The following is a 20444-nucleotide window of genomic DNA, read 5'->3' as shown; positions in this document are numbered from 1 at the left end:
TTCGCTTCTAGTTTTTAAAATTGTAAATACGTGTTAAACTTTGGGTGCATTCACACATACAAAATTATGTACTTTGCACCTGGATATTTACTGTGTAAGAACAGAAAAATCTACTTGCATACAATCAGCATCCATTGTGTGTGTGTAATGTGCTGGCAAGTCACAGCTGACTTATGGTGACCCGGTAGGGTTTTCAAGACAGGAGACTAACAGACTCTACTTTTTTTTCTGTTACATTTTTATTTCTTCAAGATAAATATCTCACTGCGTTGGTTTTCGTCTTTCTTGGATCCCCAGAAAACGGGGAAAATCAGAAGTCAAGCTGGGGTTCAGGTTTGAATTACATCCTGAATGTGCCCAGTGACTTTTTTGTTACTATCTGAGTCTTGAAGATGTGCATCCAAATACAACAGGTTGTATCCAGGATCTTTCAGAGTGAACAGGTTTGCAGAAGTGCATCTTTCCTACTTTTCTTTGGTAACCCTTTGCCTCTCTGAAAAGCCACCACTTAGGACTGGGGTCCCACTGGAATAATATGTAGGATAGACACAGTAAGAAGGGAGAAGTGGGAAGGAGAGATAATTTTGGCCTGTTCTTTCTTCTTGTTTTAGCCCTACTCCCCCACCCCCAATATCTTATGGCATATTATTCTGGAGAAGTTCCTAACCCTTGGCAACAACTTGTCAGGGGAGAACGTTATAGAGGCTGCTGCAGGGAGAAATGATCTGTTTCCACAAACTCTTGGTTAAAACCTACCATATTTTGGCTTTTGCTTCCTGTTTTGAAATGAAGTGCTGAGTTTGAATTTAAAATGTAGAATTTCATTATGAACATCTGTACGAAATTTCATTCTGGTGCCTTAGTGCTGAGAAGTCTTATTGTGTTTCAAACAAAACCCTCAAAAGGCTGATTAAACAAGGTCTTACTTCTGCTAGTCAGAAATAAGAAATTGGTAAGTAAGTGGCTGGGCATTACTATTAGAAGGTGCATTTTCCTGTCCTTTTCTATTTTTCTTCTAAAAGAGTTTCCTTTTTAAAAATGTTTTTAAAAAGTATTCCTGTGAATTAGACCCATCCATTCACACACTGTACAAAACCCATCGATTCACATACAAAATAATTTAAACCAGTTCTCATTTTGAATTCATATATGAACAAGCATGCAAACTGACTGGTTGTCATAACAATGAAGACATATCCATTTGTAGCTGAATAGAACCTTTATATCATGGAGAAACATAATAGTTGCAATCCTGTACAGCTGCTTAGGCATGAGAGGCCAGTTTTTCCCCTCCATGCTTGAGTGTTTCCACATAAGTTATTTCCCCTGGATTTGATACCAATGGAAAACAGTTTTTAAAAATCATGCTTCCCCAGAGCATTATAGAACATTTGTGCACTACCTGGGGGTTCCTTGGCTTTTTCCCGACTCTTCCCAAACCTTTACTGCAAAATTTTGGGAAACATCACAGCAAGGTCTGGACGGATGCCATGTGGGTGAGAAAGTTCAGATTTTCCTGATCTTGCTCAGCATTTTCCCTGGCCTGTTTACCCCCACCCTCTGCCACCAGTACTTTCCTAGTATTTCTTAATGTGGCAGAATTATAGGCGAGACGAGGCAGTTCTGTAGAGCAGCTTGAATTGGCTTGGGCCTCTCTGTTTGGTTCTTTCCCATAAGGCATTGCAGGAGACTCTTCAGCCTGACAATGCACCCTGAACTAAAAGAACTGCTTACATTTCTGAGTTCCAGTCTCGAAGTCAAAACATCTAGATATGAGGTCATGTGGCTCTAGGCTCTTGTCTTGACAGGGAGGATGTTTTTAACCTAGTAATACATGACTCTGGTCAGAGTCTTCCAGTCAGAAAAGAGGAGTCTGCGTTTCATCAGGATCATCCAATTTCTTGATTGACAGCTAATCTGGATGTTAAAGGTATTTAACACCAGTGTTTGAGATGCTAAGGGCCCTGTGCCAACACCATATTAGGTCTTGCAAGAGCAGCCAGAATGCATTCCTAAATAGATAATAATCCTAAATGAATAATAAGTGCACTATTTGTTTGTAAGTATTGGTTTGTCTTTTGCCTTCTATAAGATGAATAAGGAAATTGTTTCGTGCTTAAAATTTGTGCAGTGTGGTTTTCTTTCAATAAATCATGGATACTTTGGAACTTCTCTCTCTCTCACTCACTCTCACTTTAGTTTTCTATCCCACCATCTCCATAAGCAGACTCAGGGCAGCTAACAATCAACCAAAACATAATTTAAGGTTACAATTTAAAAACAGTTAAATTAACAATTAAAAAACATTTCATAGTGCTACCATAGAGCCAGTTTGGTGTAGTGGTTAAGTGTGCAGACTCTTATCTGGGAGAACCGGGTTTGATTCCCCACTCCTCCACTTGCACCTGCTAGCATGGCCTTGGGTCAGCCATAGCCCTGGCAGAGGTTGTCCTTGAAAGGGCAGCTGCTGTGAGAGCCCTCTCCAGCCCCACCCACCTCATAGGGTGTCTGTTGTGGGGGAGGAAGGTAAAGGAGATTGTGAGCCGCTCTGAGACTCTTCGGAGTAAAGGGCGGGATATAAATCCAATATCTTCTTCTTCTTCTACTCAATTATGAGGTTCCTGATAGTTTCACCCCTCACCCTTGTCAAGCTGGATGGGGATGGGTCTCCTAGTAAAAACTCCTGCACTCTTAATTTCCCCAACACTTAGTCTAAAATTGGATACTATTATAACATACAACAATGTGACCTTAGGTTCTTTGAATTCCCAGTTTTCACTTTTTTAAAAAATAATTATTTCTATAAGGGGAGTTTCAGATTAAAAATATGAAATGATGATGATATTCAATTGCAGATTCAATTACTAATGATATTCAGTTGCTGATTTTAAAAAAACAATGACCTGAAAAATTCCTGTTGTGGGTATGAGGGGAGGGAATGATTGCAGCCTATGGCTGGGAAACGTCCCCTCTGAAAATTCTGTTGCCCCCCCCCCCCGCTGTATCAACAACTCCAGCTGATCAGGATGGGAGGTGACAGAAGCATACCCCATGTGTAAAACACTTTGATAATTTCATACAAAGGTTTTCTTGCTGCTTAGGAGCTGACCTGCAGCATCCTTTGAGCTTCCTCACATCATCATTTTCCATTTGTTGTCCCTCTGGTTTTTTAATCGTTTTTCTTTATTTTCTCAAATTAGATCAAAGCTACTTTGAGAAACCATACAGAACTTACAAAGAAACAGGGAAAGTCAACAAATGGAATATGAGATGTCAGGAAACTAGTGCATATTTTTGCATTCTTTTTTTCTTCATCAGTACAAATCAAGGATTTTTTTATATAGAATGATCTCCTGTTTCTGCATCTGCGTGCACCCTAATACTCAGACACATTAATATTTCTGGTCAAAATATAGGTACATCATTTTTTTTTTAAAAAAATGTATAAGTAATTGGCTTGTATCCATAAGCCAGACCATTAAGTAAAAGTTTTGGTGCATGCAAATTTTTTAAAATGTATTTTAGTCAAATGTAGGCTGATTTAACCTGTTAATAATAAAAAATCAAGATGTAGATTCTAAAGGGTTTTGTAAAGCTGCTTAGCAAACCTTCCGTTGTACAAGTGAAAGGTCTAAAATGTTTGAATTGAGGTCATTTATTTCTAGAGCACTGGTGCTTCTGATGCCTAGGGCTGTCTATCTCCCGCATTTGGAAGCAACTGCAAGTGGATTGGCTGCCAGTGAGCTCATGTATTTATGTATGTGCTTCAGACTCATAGCAGCGGAAATGTACTGCGTAGGTTCCTTCAGTTGGGTAAGATGCTGCTGCTACTCCAAAACTGTTTTGTTTCTACTTTTACATGACTGTATTATGTAGGCTCTGAAGAAATGTTGAGAGTCTCTATTCCCCGTGTGGGTGTTAATACCCTTTGTTGGTAGGGTTTACTGACGTCATAAGGCAATGGCTGAGCCCGAAGCTGGTAGCTGCTGAGTTTATATGAAGATTTCACCTTCAGCAGCAGTATGCTGTTGTCACAAAGCAAACTCTCATTTTGATTTGCAGGCGCTGAATTGCTGAATAGGATGTTGCCAGAAATGACCCAGAGCAGCTGATTATGCGACAGGAGGGAATGAAACAGCCTCAGGAAACAGAGGAAAAAGAAACACAACGGTCTTCGGATTTATAATGCAAGCAGCCTTTGTGGGACCCGTAGCCACTTTGTTCTCCTGCTTTTGGATTTAAGATCATGTATGTGTATCGTTATTTATTCCTTAATTGTTTAATGCCTTGCAAAAAAAAGTGCCCCTTGAAAAATAAGTAATGTTTTTAGTCTGCTGTGAAAAAATAATTCTTGTATTTTATAATAGATGCTTGATAACAGTTTATTAAAACAATTCATTTATTTATAGGTCTATTCACATAGTAGCATTTGGAAATGAAAGAGGTGGATGCTCTGAGGATGATCAACAGAATAGTCTTATCTGGACTTACCTTAGGAGAAGTGCTCTTGTTTCAGAGACTGACAGCAGTTTGCTGCTAAACTCTGCCGATTATCTTAGAAATCCTTCATTCACCAAATATCAAGCCCGTGTGTTTGGAAATGTCAGATTGGTGGTACATGACTGTCCTCTCTGGGTAAGACACTATAGCATGAAACTAATCTCACACACAGTTGCTCAGGGCTAAGTTGCAATGAGTTCCATGGGACTTACTTTCCTGTAAGTATGCTTATGAGTCTTGTCAGCACCCAGTTCTGTATAAATGTTATTAAAGTACGGAAACCGTACAAAAAAAGAACTGGACACAATGTATACTACATAAAATAATTTCAGTTGGATAAATCAAATAGTCTCTTAGGAAATCTTGAGATGTTCGTTCGAAGCAGGACCATCATCTGTTGTTCCTCTGTGTTTTCAGAGAATAAGAGCATTTTTGAAAACTGAAAATCTATTTCTGTCTGCAACTAGTTAGCTGAAACTATAGCTTGGCAGTGATAAAACACAGTTTGAAGTTAAACTAATTTTCTGTGAAGCTTTCAAATGCCTGCCATGTGTTTGATAACAAACTGTATTATTTCTTTTTTGTAACATGTTGACAAAGAGCTAAAATGACTTCTAATAGTGTTTTTTTGAATTTAGAAACAGGTTCAACTATCAGAGCCAGATCTGTAACTTTTTAGTAAAAGCTTGAGCAAACTATATTGGGTTGTTCCAAGTGGGCAGCCGTGTTGGTCTGAAGCAATAGAACAAAGTAGGAGTCAAGTTTCACCTTTAAGACCAACAAAGTTTTATTCAGAATGTAAGCTTTTGTGTGCTAGAAGCACACTTCAACAGACAATAGGATGGAATGGCAAACAGTCCTAAATATAGAGAAGGTGGGAAGTGAATTAGTATGCAAAATCTTAGAAATGTTAGTTTGCAGATTAAAAGAATCACACTTGGGGTCTGTTGACGAACAATCACCATCCTATTGTCTGATGAAGCGTGCTCCTAGCACACAAAAGCTTACGTTCTGAATAAAACTTTGTTGGTCTTAAAAGTGCCACTTGACTCCTGCTTTGTTATATTGGGCTGTGTAAATTATTCTGAAACCTAGTGGGAAATTTTGTTCATTCTTATTTCATACTACCTAATGAGATTTTTAAAACATTTCTTATTCGGACCATTCTCTTTAAATATATATATATGGATGTTCTGTAGCACTAGTCTTCAGCTGATGGGCTATGACCCGCAAGGGAGAACACCCTGACATAATAGAGGTTGCATCCCATCCCCATTCTGTGTGTGTTTGAAAAAGGTATAGGATGTGCTGGAGGAGATAAAAATTTCAAAACAAGTCAGAATGTAAAAGCGGGCTCCCAAGTTGATGTCTGTAGTTCTGTAGAAGTCCATAGAAGTTCTGAGACTACAAACAATCTAGGTAAGTGAGGTGTTGATCATTTTGGAATTGTCTCTGGTTATGCAGGATGTAACAAAGATACATTATTAGCAGTACTTTTTGGGGATTATTTTTTGGACCTTTCCTTAAAAGGGCTTGCAGTTGTAAATTATAGTCATTTTGCCAGTGGCACTATATTTCCATATCCATATAAAGGAAGGTAATGGGATAACCTTATTACCATAGCCTTTTTTGCTTAACAGATCTCCAAATAACAGAAGTCTCTGAACAGAAAATGGGGAAACAAAGAAGAACGGGAAAAGGGTAACTGAAAGTGTTATGGGAAAGGAAATGAGGGACTTTTGTTGCTCATCACATGATGTCACAAGCATCATTTGATAGTGAAATTGTAATCACATGACATTACAGAGATAGCTAAAGTTGCAGAAGGCAATGCAGCATTTTATTAGCAATTATGGAAAGCGCAGTTTTCCAACAACTGATACAGTAGATTGGAAAATGCTGTTTGGATCCCCTGTGTGTACTTGCCATGTGCAAAACCACTTCATCTTGAAAAGATATCCTACTTTGCATCTTATTATGTAAGTGATCTGGCAGATTAAACAAGTAGTTTAATCAGTGTCTAATACATATTTCAAGTTAGGGACATGCTCAAGATCTCCTTTTTAAAAATTATGGGGGCATGGAATCTGGAATGATTTTCCAGATATATATTCACAACCACAAACATGAAATATGCATAGTGTGAATACGGAAAGATTGTTGAAGTTAACGAGTAATTTCATGTGTTGAGCAGTTCTAAGACTGCTAAGACATGTGCTAAGACTACTGACTATATATTGTCTGCATAAGCAAACATGGCCAGTAATTGGCAGTCAGAATTACTGATTCAAACGGCTCTACATTTTCTGTCTGGAACATGCAAGCCCTCATAAAGTCAACCTACTTCTGCTTTTTACTGCTTGTATAGAAAACTTATATTTTGTGCACCAGATTTCACATATGGAATAGACAAGTTGCAGGCCTACAAGGAACTGAAAGGGGAAGAAACTATCTGTATGTGCCCATACTGCCCCTTCCAACCACCAGGATTCATTAAGGGGATTGAGCAGGCTCACTTTTGGTTTTTCTTTGCATTGGTTATTAGCTGCTAAACCTTTTGTGCTCCTGGAGTCTATTTTGTCCTCACCAAGCTGGTTTGTAGATTTTTTGTTTGATTGTTTACAAAGTTTCTACATATGGGAAGTCCCTAGATACATAGTAACTTTCCTTGTCTCTTGATGTCCCTGTTGTGCTGCTTTGGTGAATGACATGACATCCACTCTCTTATCAGTTAAAATAAAAGACTCCTGGCTCACAACGAATTTGGAAAATTCTCTAAAATATCCTCCACCGGTATTTCTCATATCCTCCACTCAGTATTTGCTTCCCTGACCTCTTATATATTTAGCTGACACTCAGGTATTCTCAATGTTCTGTTTTCTCTGGAACATTTTTAATACTAATCGTGTCTTTTTAAAAGATTTTTTTTGCCTTTGTGTTAATTTATAAATCATTTTTCTGCATACCTGGAAAGTCTCCCAATATCAACATCTGTGGGTGGTCCATCTTCATAGAGGCCAGCCAGTTTACTATTAGATAGAGTGATACATGGTCTCTGGGATCCAATTATTTGACTAACAGTGCAATACTATGCTACTCCAGTCTAAACCCATTGATATCAGTGGCCTTAGACTGGAGTATCTCTGCATAGGACTGCAGTGTAAAATTGTTTCCAGATTATAGCTTTCTTCAGGTAACATGATTTGCAAGGCAGACATACAATTCACTAGTAGTGAAAGTGAAGTAAAAGGGATTTGTCTTGCGAAGATCAATGTCCAGAAATACCTTAAATATGATGCACCAGGACAGTGTGTGTCAGAACTTGGATGAACTTCAGACGATTCCAATACTTGTTACAAGTTAGGATCTTTATTGAAGAACTACAGTACTAGAGCAACGAAATAACAGTAATGCCAATTCTTGGCAGTTGGTTACATTTTATGCCAGCAGCAAAGCACAATAAAACAATCATTCACACGGTCTCAGACAAGTGTCTCTTTCCCAGCCTTCGTTATCAGAAGAGAGGAGGCTCCCCTGTTGTGAAGGCCAAACGGCCTGTCTTCAAAGGGCACCTGTGGATGTTAAGCAGAGACTATCTGCCGCCTGCCCTACTGCCCTAAATATTTGGCATAGCACAGGGGCCAGGGTTAATTGCTGTGGTCAGGCACTCTATGTTATTACTAAGTTACAGCATGGAGTCAGTTTGGTCAAGGCAAGTAAAGCAAAAGTTACAAGTTCTGACAGTGTGTTAAGATTGTTACACTTGGAAGAGTCTGTGAATTTGAACACTGTCACTTTCAAAATGAATTTTTACTCAATAGTTTGAATATTCAGGATGGCTTACTGAAGAATGTGTATGGACTAAACCTTGTCCCATGAACTAAACTTTGTCTTTTTGTTAATTGTTTGTTTAATTAAGGTTTTTTTTAAAAAAAAAAAAAAAAACCTAAAATGTTTCATGTCCTGTTTTCTGTCTGTTCTTTTCAGTTTTCCAGTTTCTCATCAATCTTTTTCCTTTCAACTTAATTTTCTTTTCTGTCTATCTTGTGTTACTTCCCACATCTTTGGATGTTCTGTACTTATCCAGGGATCCCCTTTACCTGGCATTGCTAAGCGTGTTGGACTGTCTGATGCTGTTCTCATGTTGTTATACTACTACTGCAGACTGGAGCTTAACAAACTGAAAAAATGATCAGTGCAGAAAGGCTGATTAATAATGGGCTAGAAGACCTTTTCATCAACTGATAATTTTTCACTGCATAAGAAGTGAAGATACTGAAGTGACCCTGACACAAACTTTCAGGAATAAGAAAACAGTTGTAGACTCTCATATTGCCATTTCTTGTAAAACAAGCAAGAGATTGCTGTTCTGCTAGTTTGTGCATTCAGAACCATATTATAAAGAACTAAAAGAGAAGAAAAAGGAACCATGTGCCAGTCTGATGGAACATAGGAATATGATTATAGTAGGCTGGGGAAGTGTGGGCAGGAGTGAACTGGAATATTAGTTAGCCATTGTTTCAGAGAAAAGTACTTCAAGTGTTCTTCTAGAGCAGGGGTGTCAAACTCATTTGTTATGAGGGCCAGATCTGACATAAATGAGACCTTGCTGGGCCCGACCATTAGTATCATAAAGTGTTATGCCAAGTAGCAGAGATATACACCTTACAGGCACAGACAAACTCAATTTAAGATTTTTTAAAGTTCAAATAAAACATACTTAAAACACTACCATGTTTGCAATATTTTATTTAACAGTTTCTGATAACTGGCCCCTCTTGCTCTGAATTATTGCATCAAAATCTGGAGACAATGTCTGTGCTGCAGCAATCTTGACTATTCTGTTAAGGTGCATATCTGTAAATTGCAAGCCTACTTTCGATTTATTGAAATGGCTGGGCATTGTGGGCTTTTGTACATAAGTGCTTTGTGTGCTGGTCAAGAATGTGTGAAGGCATCATAGACTGAGAGGTATGTGTTTATCTATAAAACTATAATCTTCCCCAGAAAAATAACTACAACTTCTGTGAGGCAGTGCAAGTATAGAGAGACAGCCAGTATAGTGGTCACTATCAGCCTATTATCTGAGAAGCTTGGGTTCAAAATCTGCAGTCCACACAGGCAATGTGCTGGATACACACTCTCAGCCTAATCCACCTCACTGTGAATTGTGATTATTCCTCATCTAAACTATTCCCATTGATTTCCTATTGAAAGACTGGATCAGGGCATGAATACAGTGAAAAGGGGGAAGGAACCCAGTTGCACCCAGGAGAGCCCTGACAAAACGAGCTCAACAACAGAGGGAAGGAGAGAGAGAGAGACAAAAACAAAAAGCTCATACCTTGAATAAAATGATGTTAAAGCTCTTAGGCGTGTTTTTTCGATTTCCCCAGCCAAGCAAAGCAGCCTTTGCTCTTTCATTCTTCATCCTCCCTTTTTCCCAAGGGAGAAGGAGGGAGGAGAAGCCTCAGCCAGTGAAGGGGCTTGGCTCTGTATCTCTGCTGACTGATTAAGAGAGCCAGGCTGTATCAATAGCAGAGCCGAGCTACAGAGCGAAGCTTGTCCATTGGCTGAGGCTCCTCCTCCATGCTCCTCCCTTGGGGAAAAATGAGGGGGGAAGAGGGAAAGAGCCAGAGTCTGCTTGGCTTGGCTGCATTGCATGGAAAAGCACAAAAATGGCGACCAGAGAAAGCAGGTGTGGGAGAAGAAAGCAGACAAGGGCCATTTGCTGCTGGGCCTGATTGGAGCCCTCTGGGGGATGGATTGGGCCCATGGGCCGCATGTTTGACACCCGTGTTCTAGATGGTTATGATTAATTTGTGAGTTATTAAAAGAAAGCTGAGGCATGTGTTTAAAAATCAATAAATGTTCAGTTTGTCAGAATTTGAATATTTTATTCTATTATTCTGACTTGGGGTCCTAGCTAGTCTTCCTTACTGGGTTGGACTTCAAAAATGAATGAAAAAAACAGTGATTTCATCACCACAAATAGAACCTTTTCAATGAGCCCAAGTATTTATGTACATTTTAGAGTCTATGAATTGTTAGTATTAGAAGTGCATAAATTGAAAATATATTATTTTAAAGTTTATAACTTTTTAAAGCTACCTTTTACCTCTCTTTTAAGCACTGTGCATGCTTATTCATTTAGATAAAGGGAGGTTTTTCAGAATCACTTTAATATGATAAGGAGGGCAAATATATCAGGAGGAGGATTCCTAGATCAAGTAAATGGAGTCAGGGCCATTACCACTCTTGTTGAACATCTCCCTGCTTTTTAAAATCGTAAATGTTCTTATTCTAAAAAGAAACTTCTCATTTTTAATGCTAAAAAATGGTTAGATGGGGGTGAATTATGGCTTTGGAAGGAAAAATGTAGCTTCTGGGCTCACCTTGATTATGACCCTGCTCTGACTGCTAGTTACTGAATGAACCAGAATTCAGTTGAATTACAGTTGTTACTGATGCAATATGACCAACATATTATTCTTAGGTGAAACTGTAAGCAATGCTAATAACTTTAAATTGTATTTTCCTCTGTTTTTAGATATTTTTAATTATAATGTTTTTATTTATTTTAGGATGATATTTGTGAACAATCTGTACATAATTAATAAGAAACAAAAGCACTTTTGTGCATATATCTTTGTTATAAGTAACTCATTAATAACTGCAGCAACTAATAACACAAAACTGGATAGAATTTTGGTATCATAAATCTGGGCTCAAATTGCTGAGAACGTATTAACTTACTAGTAAATGTAAGTCAAGTGATTATGTACCATATTCAGTTATTTGTCTGTAAAATGGGAATATTCAAAATATACAGACAGAGTTGGTGCAAGGAAAAATGAGATAAAGCTTTAAAAGTTTTATGTGAAGGACTATTGCACCGGTGCGCTGTTGCTCTATAGACAGTGGAATTTAGCTTCCTCTTTTTGTTTTGTGTAGGGTATTTTTGACAGTGACTGGTACACATCTCGGAACCTTATTGGAGAAGCAGATATCATTGTGATTAAATACTCTGTAAATGACAAGTCTTCATTTCAAGAAGTAAAGGATATTTATGCGCCTCTGATTAAAAAAGCATTAAACCACTGTTCAGTTCCAATCATAATTTCTGCTGTTGGTGCAAGACAAAACGGTATGTGCTGGAGCTTGAGTTAAACAGACAAATATTAGTATGAAGCTAAGTGTTGCATAGGGTTGCCAGGTCTGTGTTGGAAAATACCTGGAGACTTTGGGGGTGGATCCAGGAGATGGTGGGGAGGTGAAGGGCCTCAGTATGGTACAAATGCCAAAGCAACCATTTTCCCCAGGGGAGCTGATCTCTGCCAGCTGGAGATCACTTGTAAAAGCAGGAGATCTCCAGGCCCCACATGGGGACTGGCAACCCTAGTTGCATAAATCATGGGTGAAAAGAACTATGCTACGTATGCTAACAGTGCAAAGAAATATTCAGGTGGGGTAGCCATGTTGGTCTGAAGCAGCAAATCAAAAAGCAAATCAAGTATCCTGCCCATCAGTCTCCAAGTTTGACAAATTGGTTTCCTTCACTATGTTGCCCCCCGGCATTAAACCCAAACAAATGGTAACCATATAAATGATGAACTAAGCATGTTATTCCTGTTTGGTCTTTGAATCCGTTAAACATCTTTATTATGCTGTATGCTAATATACTGTTCATCCTCTACCTGTATGTATCAACTGGTAATTTCCATTTCATTGTATCTGAAGAAGTATGCATGCACATGAAAGCTTATACCTGGAATAAAACATTGTTGGTCTTGAAGATGCCACTGGACTCAAACTTTGTTCTGCTGCTTCAGACCAACATAGCTGCCCACCGGAATTTTTCTATGTATTGTTACTGTGCAATTGGAGTAAAATTTAAATGATGAGGGGAAGAGCCAATCATATGTATTTCTTATGGATAGGTCATGTAAACCTTATTCCAGGTTCATGGAATTAGTTTATAGAAAAACAGCTTCCACAAGACTGGAAAAGGTTTTGACTTGCTTACAATTAAATTAATAGTATATTGTGCTTCACTATGGAAACCAGTGTTTCTCAATATCTTCTAAGTTTTCTAACTCCTACTTTACAGTTTGCTATTGGGGTAAAATATTGGTCTGAGCTATAAAAGGGATGAAAGAATGCTTGTGATACTCTGAGACAATGTGGGCATGCAATGATTTTTCATATTTGATCTTTCTACCTCTTGTTGAGGGGTATAAAGGTCTTTTGTAAACATCACTTCCCTGATTTTGTACATGAGCAAAGACCAGTGTTATTTCATATCTGTGGTGCTGTTTCCCATGCTCCTGACCACATTTCTGTTCTGAAGGAAAACTGCAGGCATATGTGGAAGCATTTACCTTTCCTTTCCTCCAGTAAAAACTCTATAATGTATAGATCTTGAGCACTGAGAAATGTTTACTTTTTAATGAAAATGGGAATAAAGTTTCACCATTTGAGGAGCCCATGGCTTCTGCTATTGCAGAAATCAAAATTATAGGCAGGTAATTTTGTTGCCTTTTTAGTGTGACTGATTAGATGACCTAGTTCCATCTGCAACAAAATTATCCAGGCCTAACAGACTGGAAAGAGGCAAGGCTATAGCTTTGAATTATACAGAGTTTTATCATGCAGCCTCCTTTACAGGTGGCTACTTTGGATTCACAGGAAAATGTTTTAAATACTTTACCCTTTTAAACTTCACTAGTATGCCCCAGTGCCTACTTTGGGAATTCTGAGGCAGCATCCTATCATTCATGGAATGCAGAGTTTTCTCATTTCACCCAGTTTCCCTTTCCACCTCTATCAAGGACCTATACATTCAAAAGTAGGAGCAAAGTACACTGTTGGTTGTTGTAGCCTTTGACAACATATAGAGTACACTGTACTGTTTCACAGCTGGAGGCATTTGCCAAAAGTTTCTTAGTTTAGTAACCACTTATACATTGCCAAGCATTTGTTTGGTTATATTGTTATATAATTGCAGCTACATTAAGAGACATTATATAACAACTCCTGTAATGCAGTCTTTTAACTTGAATTCTTAAACTTGGTTGTATTATGTAATTCTAGCCTGCATTTTCTTTGCATACTATTTTCTTATTTTGAAGCCACCATTTGGAAAGCCATTTCTTCTGATTTTGAATTTAAACTCATTTTTTTCTTCACTCTGATGCAGCTGTATTGAATGACAGGATAACTTAGCTGATAGTTGTTGAGAGGTCTGTGTGTATTCCATGATGTTGAGAACATTGTGCAGAATGAAATACAGAAACAATTTGATCAAGTTGATCTAGATGATCTAGTATTTTTGAAATGCCAATAAAGGTTTTTGGAATTGGAATTTAATATTTTTGATGTTTATTATGGAAAAGGATTGTAGCCTTCTATTACTAGTTTTATTTTGGCATTGGGAACTGCCAAAAAGCACACTATGGACCACTTTTTAAGAATGACAGTCTTAACAAATTATGGTATAGCATAAAAGTAACTCAAGTTTTATCATAAACTTTTTCTCAATTTTTAGTTTCCCTCATTTCTGTAGGTAAAAGTGGCAGGGAGGAGCCAGTGCTCATGATACGTGTTGACATCAATGTATGGTACAGGAGGAAATATTTAGGCTGCTAGGCAGGAGACTCAAGGAGAGGACTTCTAAGATAGCCTTCTCAGAAGTATTGCCTGTTCCACATGGAGGGCCAGCTAGACAGGCACAAATTAGGAGTCTCAATGTGTGGATGAGACAGTGGTGTAGGAAGAAATAATTTGTTAGGCACTGGGATGCTTTTTGGAACAAGCAGGAACTTCACAAAAGAGGCAGCCTTCACTTGTCCCAAGAAGAAACCAGGCTGCTTGTGCTTAAAAATCAAAAAGGTGGCAAATAGGAGATGAAATGTCTCTGGTTTGAGATGGCTCATCTCTTAAGAGATGAAGGGATAGCTGCTACTGTTCCAGAGAAAGTGGATTAGGACTGCTACTGAGAGAATGACAAACAGTATTGATTGCCTGGAAAGGTTTAGAGGCCACAGGAGGAAGGTTGCAGGCCTAACATGGTTGGGGAATTATAGATGTTTATATGCAAATACTATAAGTGTCTGAAGTAAAAGGGGGGGGAGCTGAAATACTTAGTGTTGGAAGAGAACATAGACGTGGGCATTCCAGAAACTTGGTGGGATGAGGATAATCAGTAGGATACATTGATTTCTGAATATAAATTATATCAGAAGAATTGGGAGGGAAGGGTGAGGGGTAGAGTGTTTCTGTATGTCAAAGAGGGTATAGTCTAGTACAGTTGAGAATCTAAGAGAAATAGATTCACTTACAGAAATGCTGTGGGTGGAAATAGTGGATGCAAAAGGAAGCTTAACCAAGGCTGAGTGAAGAGCTCCAAGAAGACCTCCATAAACTGGATGAGTGAATGACAGTGTGGCAAATGAAGTTCAGTATTGGTAAATGTAAGGTGATACACACTGGGACAAAAAAATTCTAACTTCAAGTATAGGCTAATGAAGTCTGAGTTTGCTGAATGACTGAGAGGGGAAAAGATCTTGAGGTCATAGCGGATAGCTCAATGAAAATGTCAACCCAGCGTGCTGCAGTGGTGAATTTTGTGTTAGAGATTATTAGAAAAGGGATTGAGAATAAAACGGCCAATATTTTAATTCCCCTGGATAGATATATGGTGTGACCTCATTTGGAATACTGTGTATAGTGTACAGTTCTGGTTACCGTATCTCCAAAAGGACATTGCTGAGGTGGAAAAAAATACAGAGGAGAGCAGCCAAAATGATCAGGAGATTGGAGCACCTTCCCTATGAAGAAAGGCTGAGAAGTTTAGAAAAGAGATGGCTAAGGGGGGACATGACAGAGGTCTGTAAAATTATTCATGGGGTGGAGAACATTAACAGAGAGGAATTTTCTCCCTCTCCCAAAATACCAGCTCTCAAGGGCGGCCAATGAAACTGATGGGCAGTAGATTCAGGACAGACAAAGGAAATACTACTTTACACAGGGAATGATTAAAATGTGGAATGTGCTGCCAGAGGACATAGTGATAGCCACAGGAGTAAACAGCTTTAAAAGGGGATTAGATAGATTCATGAAGGTTAAGTCTATCAATGGCTACTAGCCATGGTGACTGAGGGGAACCTCCACATTCAGAGGCACTAATCCTCTGAATCTCAGAGCCAGGAGGCAACATAAGGGGATGGTCTTGCCCCCTATGCCCTGTTGTTGGCTGTCCAGAGTAACTGGTTGTCTACTCTGTGAGACAGGATGCTGTATTAGATCGACCATTGGGCTGATCCAGCAGGGCTCTTATGTTTTTGAGTTTGTTATCGCCCCCCCCCCCCCAACTCAAAGGTTAGAACAGGGGTGGTGAACTCATTTGTTATGAGGGCTGGATCTGACATAAATGAGACCTTGTCAAGATGGGCCATATGTGTCATAAAATATAATGCCAGGTAGCAGAGATGTAAACTTTATAAAGGACCCAGACAAACACAAAGATTTTTTTTAAACTTAAAATATGCTTAAAAGATTAGCACTCTTGCAATATTTTGTTTATTCAACAGTCTCTGATAAATGACATCTCTTGCTCTGATTACATCTGTGCTGTAGCAGTCTTGAGGATGCTGTTCTAGTGTTGTTCAGGTGTGTGTAAGCTGCAAACCTACTTTTCATTTATTGACATTCATTACAGAAATCTCATGGTCAGTGCTTTGAACCTAAGACCCAGGGGAAAACATGACATGGCTGGACATTGTAAGCTTTTGTATATAAGTTGCTTCATGTGCTGGTCAGCCAATGGAGGCAATAGAGGCTTTGTTCTGTAGCTCCTGTGTGATTGAGCAAGCCTGGCAAAGCAAGCTGTGATTCAGAAGGAAGCAAGAGAGAGAGAGAGAGAGAGAGAGAGAAGGCAGATGACAGCAAGCTGCTTGTGGGCCTGATAAGAGCCCTCCAAGGGCCTGATCCAGTCATCAGGCTACATGTTTGACACCCCTGGGTTAGAGGGTGATTTAAGAACAGCAAAAGTATTAAGGAAAGCAGCAAGATGAAATAACTGTGTCATTATAGGTAATTTTAGCTACCCACACATTGATTGGGTGAATATATATTAAAATCAGGAGAAAGGGATTGTGTTTCTAGATACTTTCAATGACTGGGCCATGGAACAGATAGTCACAGAATGTACGGGGGGGGAGGCAGTCCTAGGTTTGGTCCTAAGTAATGCTCAAGACCTGGTAAGATGTAAATGTGATAGCATTGGTTGGGAACAGTGACCATAAGTTTAACATTTATGTAAATAGGAAGTTGCCCAAAAAGACCAACACAATCACATTTAACTATAGAAGGGGCTTGTGAGGAAGCAACTGAAACAAAAGGTAAGGAGGGTCAAATCCCTTTGGGAAGCAGGAGACTATTTAAAACCACATTACTGGAAGCTCAGATAAAATGTATACCACAAGTTAGGAAAGGTACAAATTGGTATATAAAAGCCTTTCATGGTTAATGAACAAAGTAATGGAAGCAGTAAAGGTAAGAAGGATTCCTTTCAGCAATAGAAGGCTAGTCTGAGTAAGGTAAATAAGAGGGAACACAGGCATTAGCAAATTAAATGCAAGTTGGTGATCGGACAGGAAAAAGGAACTATGAGGAACATACTGCAAAAAATAAAAACTAATAAAAATGTATTCAAATACATTAAAAGCAGGAAACCAGCCAGCAAGGCAGTGGATGACCAAGGGGTAAAAGGATTACTGAAGGATGATAGGGAAATGGCTGAGAAGCTGATTGCATTTTTTCCCCACAGTCTTCACTATGGAAGATGGGAGGTGCTTGCCCACTCCAGAACCAATGATTTCAGGTAGTGTGATGAAAGACCTGAGTCAGATTGAGGTGACAAGAGAGGAGGTGCTACAACTGATGGACAAATTAAAAACTTACAAATCACCAGATCCAGATGGCATACATCCAAGAGTACTGAAAGAACTCAAATGTGAGCTTGTAGATCTCCTGACAAAAATATGCAACCTATCACTAAAATCTGCCACCATGTTCAAGGACTGGACGGTAGCTAATGTAACCCCCATCTTTTAAAAAAGTTCCAGAGGAGATACGGGCATTACAGGCCAGTCAATCTAATGTCAATATTGGGTAAGTTGGTGGATCCATGATTAAAAAACAGAATTAATAGGCACATTGATGAACAAAAGCTATTAAGAAAGAATCAGCATGGATTATGTAAAGGAAGATCTTGGCTTGGTCCAGACAGCCAGCATAAGTTGCTTGGTCCAGGTGGCCAGTATAAGCCACCTCAGGGACACCCCACGACCGGACCAAAAAAACATGTTCAAACACACACATCTGGATTCTGTCCTGCTCCCGCCTTCACCCTGTCCTTACCCATCATCCTGCAGCTTCAAAAAGCTACCACATATGAAGTAGCCAATGGGTGGCAAATTGGTGAGGTGCTTCTGGGGTGCCTTTCCTGGCCATCTGAATGGCCGGGAAGTGCCCAGGAAGCAGTGGTCAAGCACATGAATGGTGTGACCGCTCCTGCAGGGTGTGTGCAGCTGTCCCTGTTCCAGTGGTGGGTCGCACACTGACCGCCCTGGGATGCTTCTCTTTCCACTGGCTTACTTCCAGAATGGGAGACTACAACCCCAAGCTGGCCATCTGCAATCAGCCTTAGTCTCACTAACTTTTTAGAATTCTTGGAAGGGATGGACAAATGTGGAGAAGGGCGACCCAGTAGATGTTCCAGAAAGCTTTTGATAAAGTTCTTCATCAAACACTCCTAAGTAAACTCAGCAGTCATGGGATAAGAGGACAAGTCCTCTTGTCAATTAAAAGCTGGTTAAAAGGAAACTAAGTAAATACAGGCAGTTTTCACAGTGGGAGGTAGCAAGCAGTGAGGCAGCGCAGGGCTTGGTGCTAGGTGCTTTTAAACTTGTTCATTAATGATTTGGAGTTGGAAGTAAGCAGTAAAGTGGCTAAGTTGATGGATGACAGTAAGTTGTTCAGGGTGGTGAGGACCAGGAAGGACTGTGAGGCGTTCTAGAGGGATCTGCCAAGGCTGGGCGAGTGGGTGTCAAAATGGCAAATGAGGTTCAATGTGGGCAAGTACAAAGTAATGCACATTGGAGCAAAAAATCCTAATTGTAAATATACGTTGATGGGGTCCAAACTGGTTGTAACTGACCAGGAGAGAGTTCTTGGAGGTGAAGTAGATAATACATTGAAGATGTCGACTCAGTATGTGAAAAAAGGCAAATGCTGTGCTGGAGATTATTAGGAAAGGGACTGAAAAACAAATCAGCTAGTATCATAATGCCCCTGTATACATCTTGGGGTGGTCTCAATGGGGATACTGTGGTCACCTCACCTAAAAAAAGATATTATAGCATTGGAAAAGGTGCAGAAAAGGACAAATAAAACAAGGGAATGGGACAATTTCCCTATGAAGAAAGGTTAAAGAGGTTAGGACTCCAGCTTGGAGAAATGACAGTTGAGGGGTGACATGATAGAAGTTGACAAAATTATGCATGGGATAGATAAGGTAGAGAAAGAAGTATTTTTCTCCCTTTCTCACAATTCAAGAACTTGTAGGCCCTCAATAAAATTCCTGAGCAGTCAGGTTAGAATGGATAAAAGGATGTACTTCTTCATCCAAAGAGTGATTAACACATGGAATTCACTGCCACAGGAGGTGGTGGCCACTACAAGCATCTTCAAGAGTGGGTTGGATAAACATATGGAGTGGAGATCCATCAGAGGCTATTAGCCATAAGTTATAGATGGAAGACTATGTCTGGGGCAGTGATGCTCTGCATTCATGGTGCTTGGGGGGCAATGGTAAGAGGGCCACTGGAGTTTTGGCCCTACTGGTGGACCTCCTAATGGCACCTCCGTTTTGATCACTGTGATGCAGATTGCTGGACTGGAAGGGCATTGGCCTGATTCAGCATGGTTTTTTCTATGTTGTTTGGAAATTGTTGACTTTTTGGTGGAAGATAATTTTGGAAAATATTCTGTACTTCAGTTATATTATACAAGTGGGAACCTGCAAGGATTTGCAGGTTGAATCTTAGTTCGCTGACCCCTACATTTCCAGAAAGCCTCCATAACCTTTCCCCTTTTCCTGCTTTTCTTTTCCTCTTCCCACCCAACAACTAACCTATACTTACCTGTCTTTTTTGCTTCAGTTCTCCCTCCCCTATCTCAGCAGGCTGCACCTCGGAAAACTATATAGACCCCTCAAGGACTTGGGGGGGGGGACCTCACTTTTTCCTGTATCTGTCTTCTCACACTATTTCTTATTTCCCTCCTCTTGTCAACTCCCATATCCTTTCCTTCCCTCAGTCTCACCTTCTCAGCCATTCATCAGCCTGTCTTTTATCTGCCTCTAATCTTCAGCTATATTCATTATTTATTTACTTCATTTATGCCCCAGCTTTTTCCACAGTGGGGACCCAAGCAGCGTGCATTTTTCTCCTCTAATTTTTCTCCTCATATCAGCCCTGTGAGGTAGATTAGGCTGAAAGTATGTGACTGGTCCAAAATCACACAGTGAGCTTTCACAGCAAGATGGGGATTCAAACTTGCATCTCTCAGATCCTACTCTGAAGCGCTAATTGCTACACCATACTGGCTTTCATAAGGCGGCTGCTTCTGGACAATAGCAAGAAGCTAACCTAGTTGAGTCATGCAACTCTGATGATATCAAGTCAGCCAGAGATTGCTGTCAAACCTGATCCCAATCAGTCTTCCCTCAAAAACCAAAAGAGTTCTGGAAAGGAGCCTGTTCCCTCTCATTGCATTTTATTCACAGAAACCAAGCCTTGAAATATTGTAGTTGTCTAACAATGGCCCCTAAGGGGATCCATCTGTTAAAGCTACAGGTGCTCCTTTTATCATTTGGGAGC

The 20444-nt window shown here is 39.6% G+C and overlaps 1 protein-coding gene across 3 annotated transcripts in view; it reads left to right on the top strand.

Annotated features, from left to right (window-relative positions):
* RHOBTB3 (Rho related BTB domain containing 3) overlaps window positions 1–20444 on the top strand; it is an 81804-nt gene that overhangs the window by 591 nt on the left and 60769 nt on the right. The window contains exons 1-4 of one of the 3 annotated variants that reach the window (XM_060235670.1): window positions 3625–3813; window positions 4063–4248; window positions 4410–4635; window positions 11455–11647. In XM_060235670.1, coding sequence (XP_060091653.1) covers window positions 4247–4248; window positions 4410–4635; window positions 11455–11647 — 421 coding nt within the window. In that variant the 5' untranslated portion in view covers window positions 3625–3813; window positions 4063–4246. Of the gene's footprint in view, window positions 1–3624; window positions 3814–3869; window positions 3980–4062; window positions 4249–4409; window positions 4636–11454; window positions 11648–20444 lie in introns of those variants that run through there. The other 2 variants (XM_060235673.1, XM_060235671.1) reach the window with 2 other exon arrangements.

The sequence above is a fragment of the Heteronotia binoei genome, chromosome 4 (assembly GCF_032191835.1).
Source record: "Heteronotia binoei isolate CCM8104 ecotype False Entrance Well chromosome 4, APGP_CSIRO_Hbin_v1, whole genome shotgun sequence".
NCBI lineage: Eukaryota > Metazoa > Chordata > Lepidosauria > Squamata > Gekkonidae > Heteronotia > Heteronotia binoei.
The sequence above is the reverse complement of the archived record's forward strand: the minus strand, read 5'-3'. Positions and strand labels throughout refer to the sequence as shown.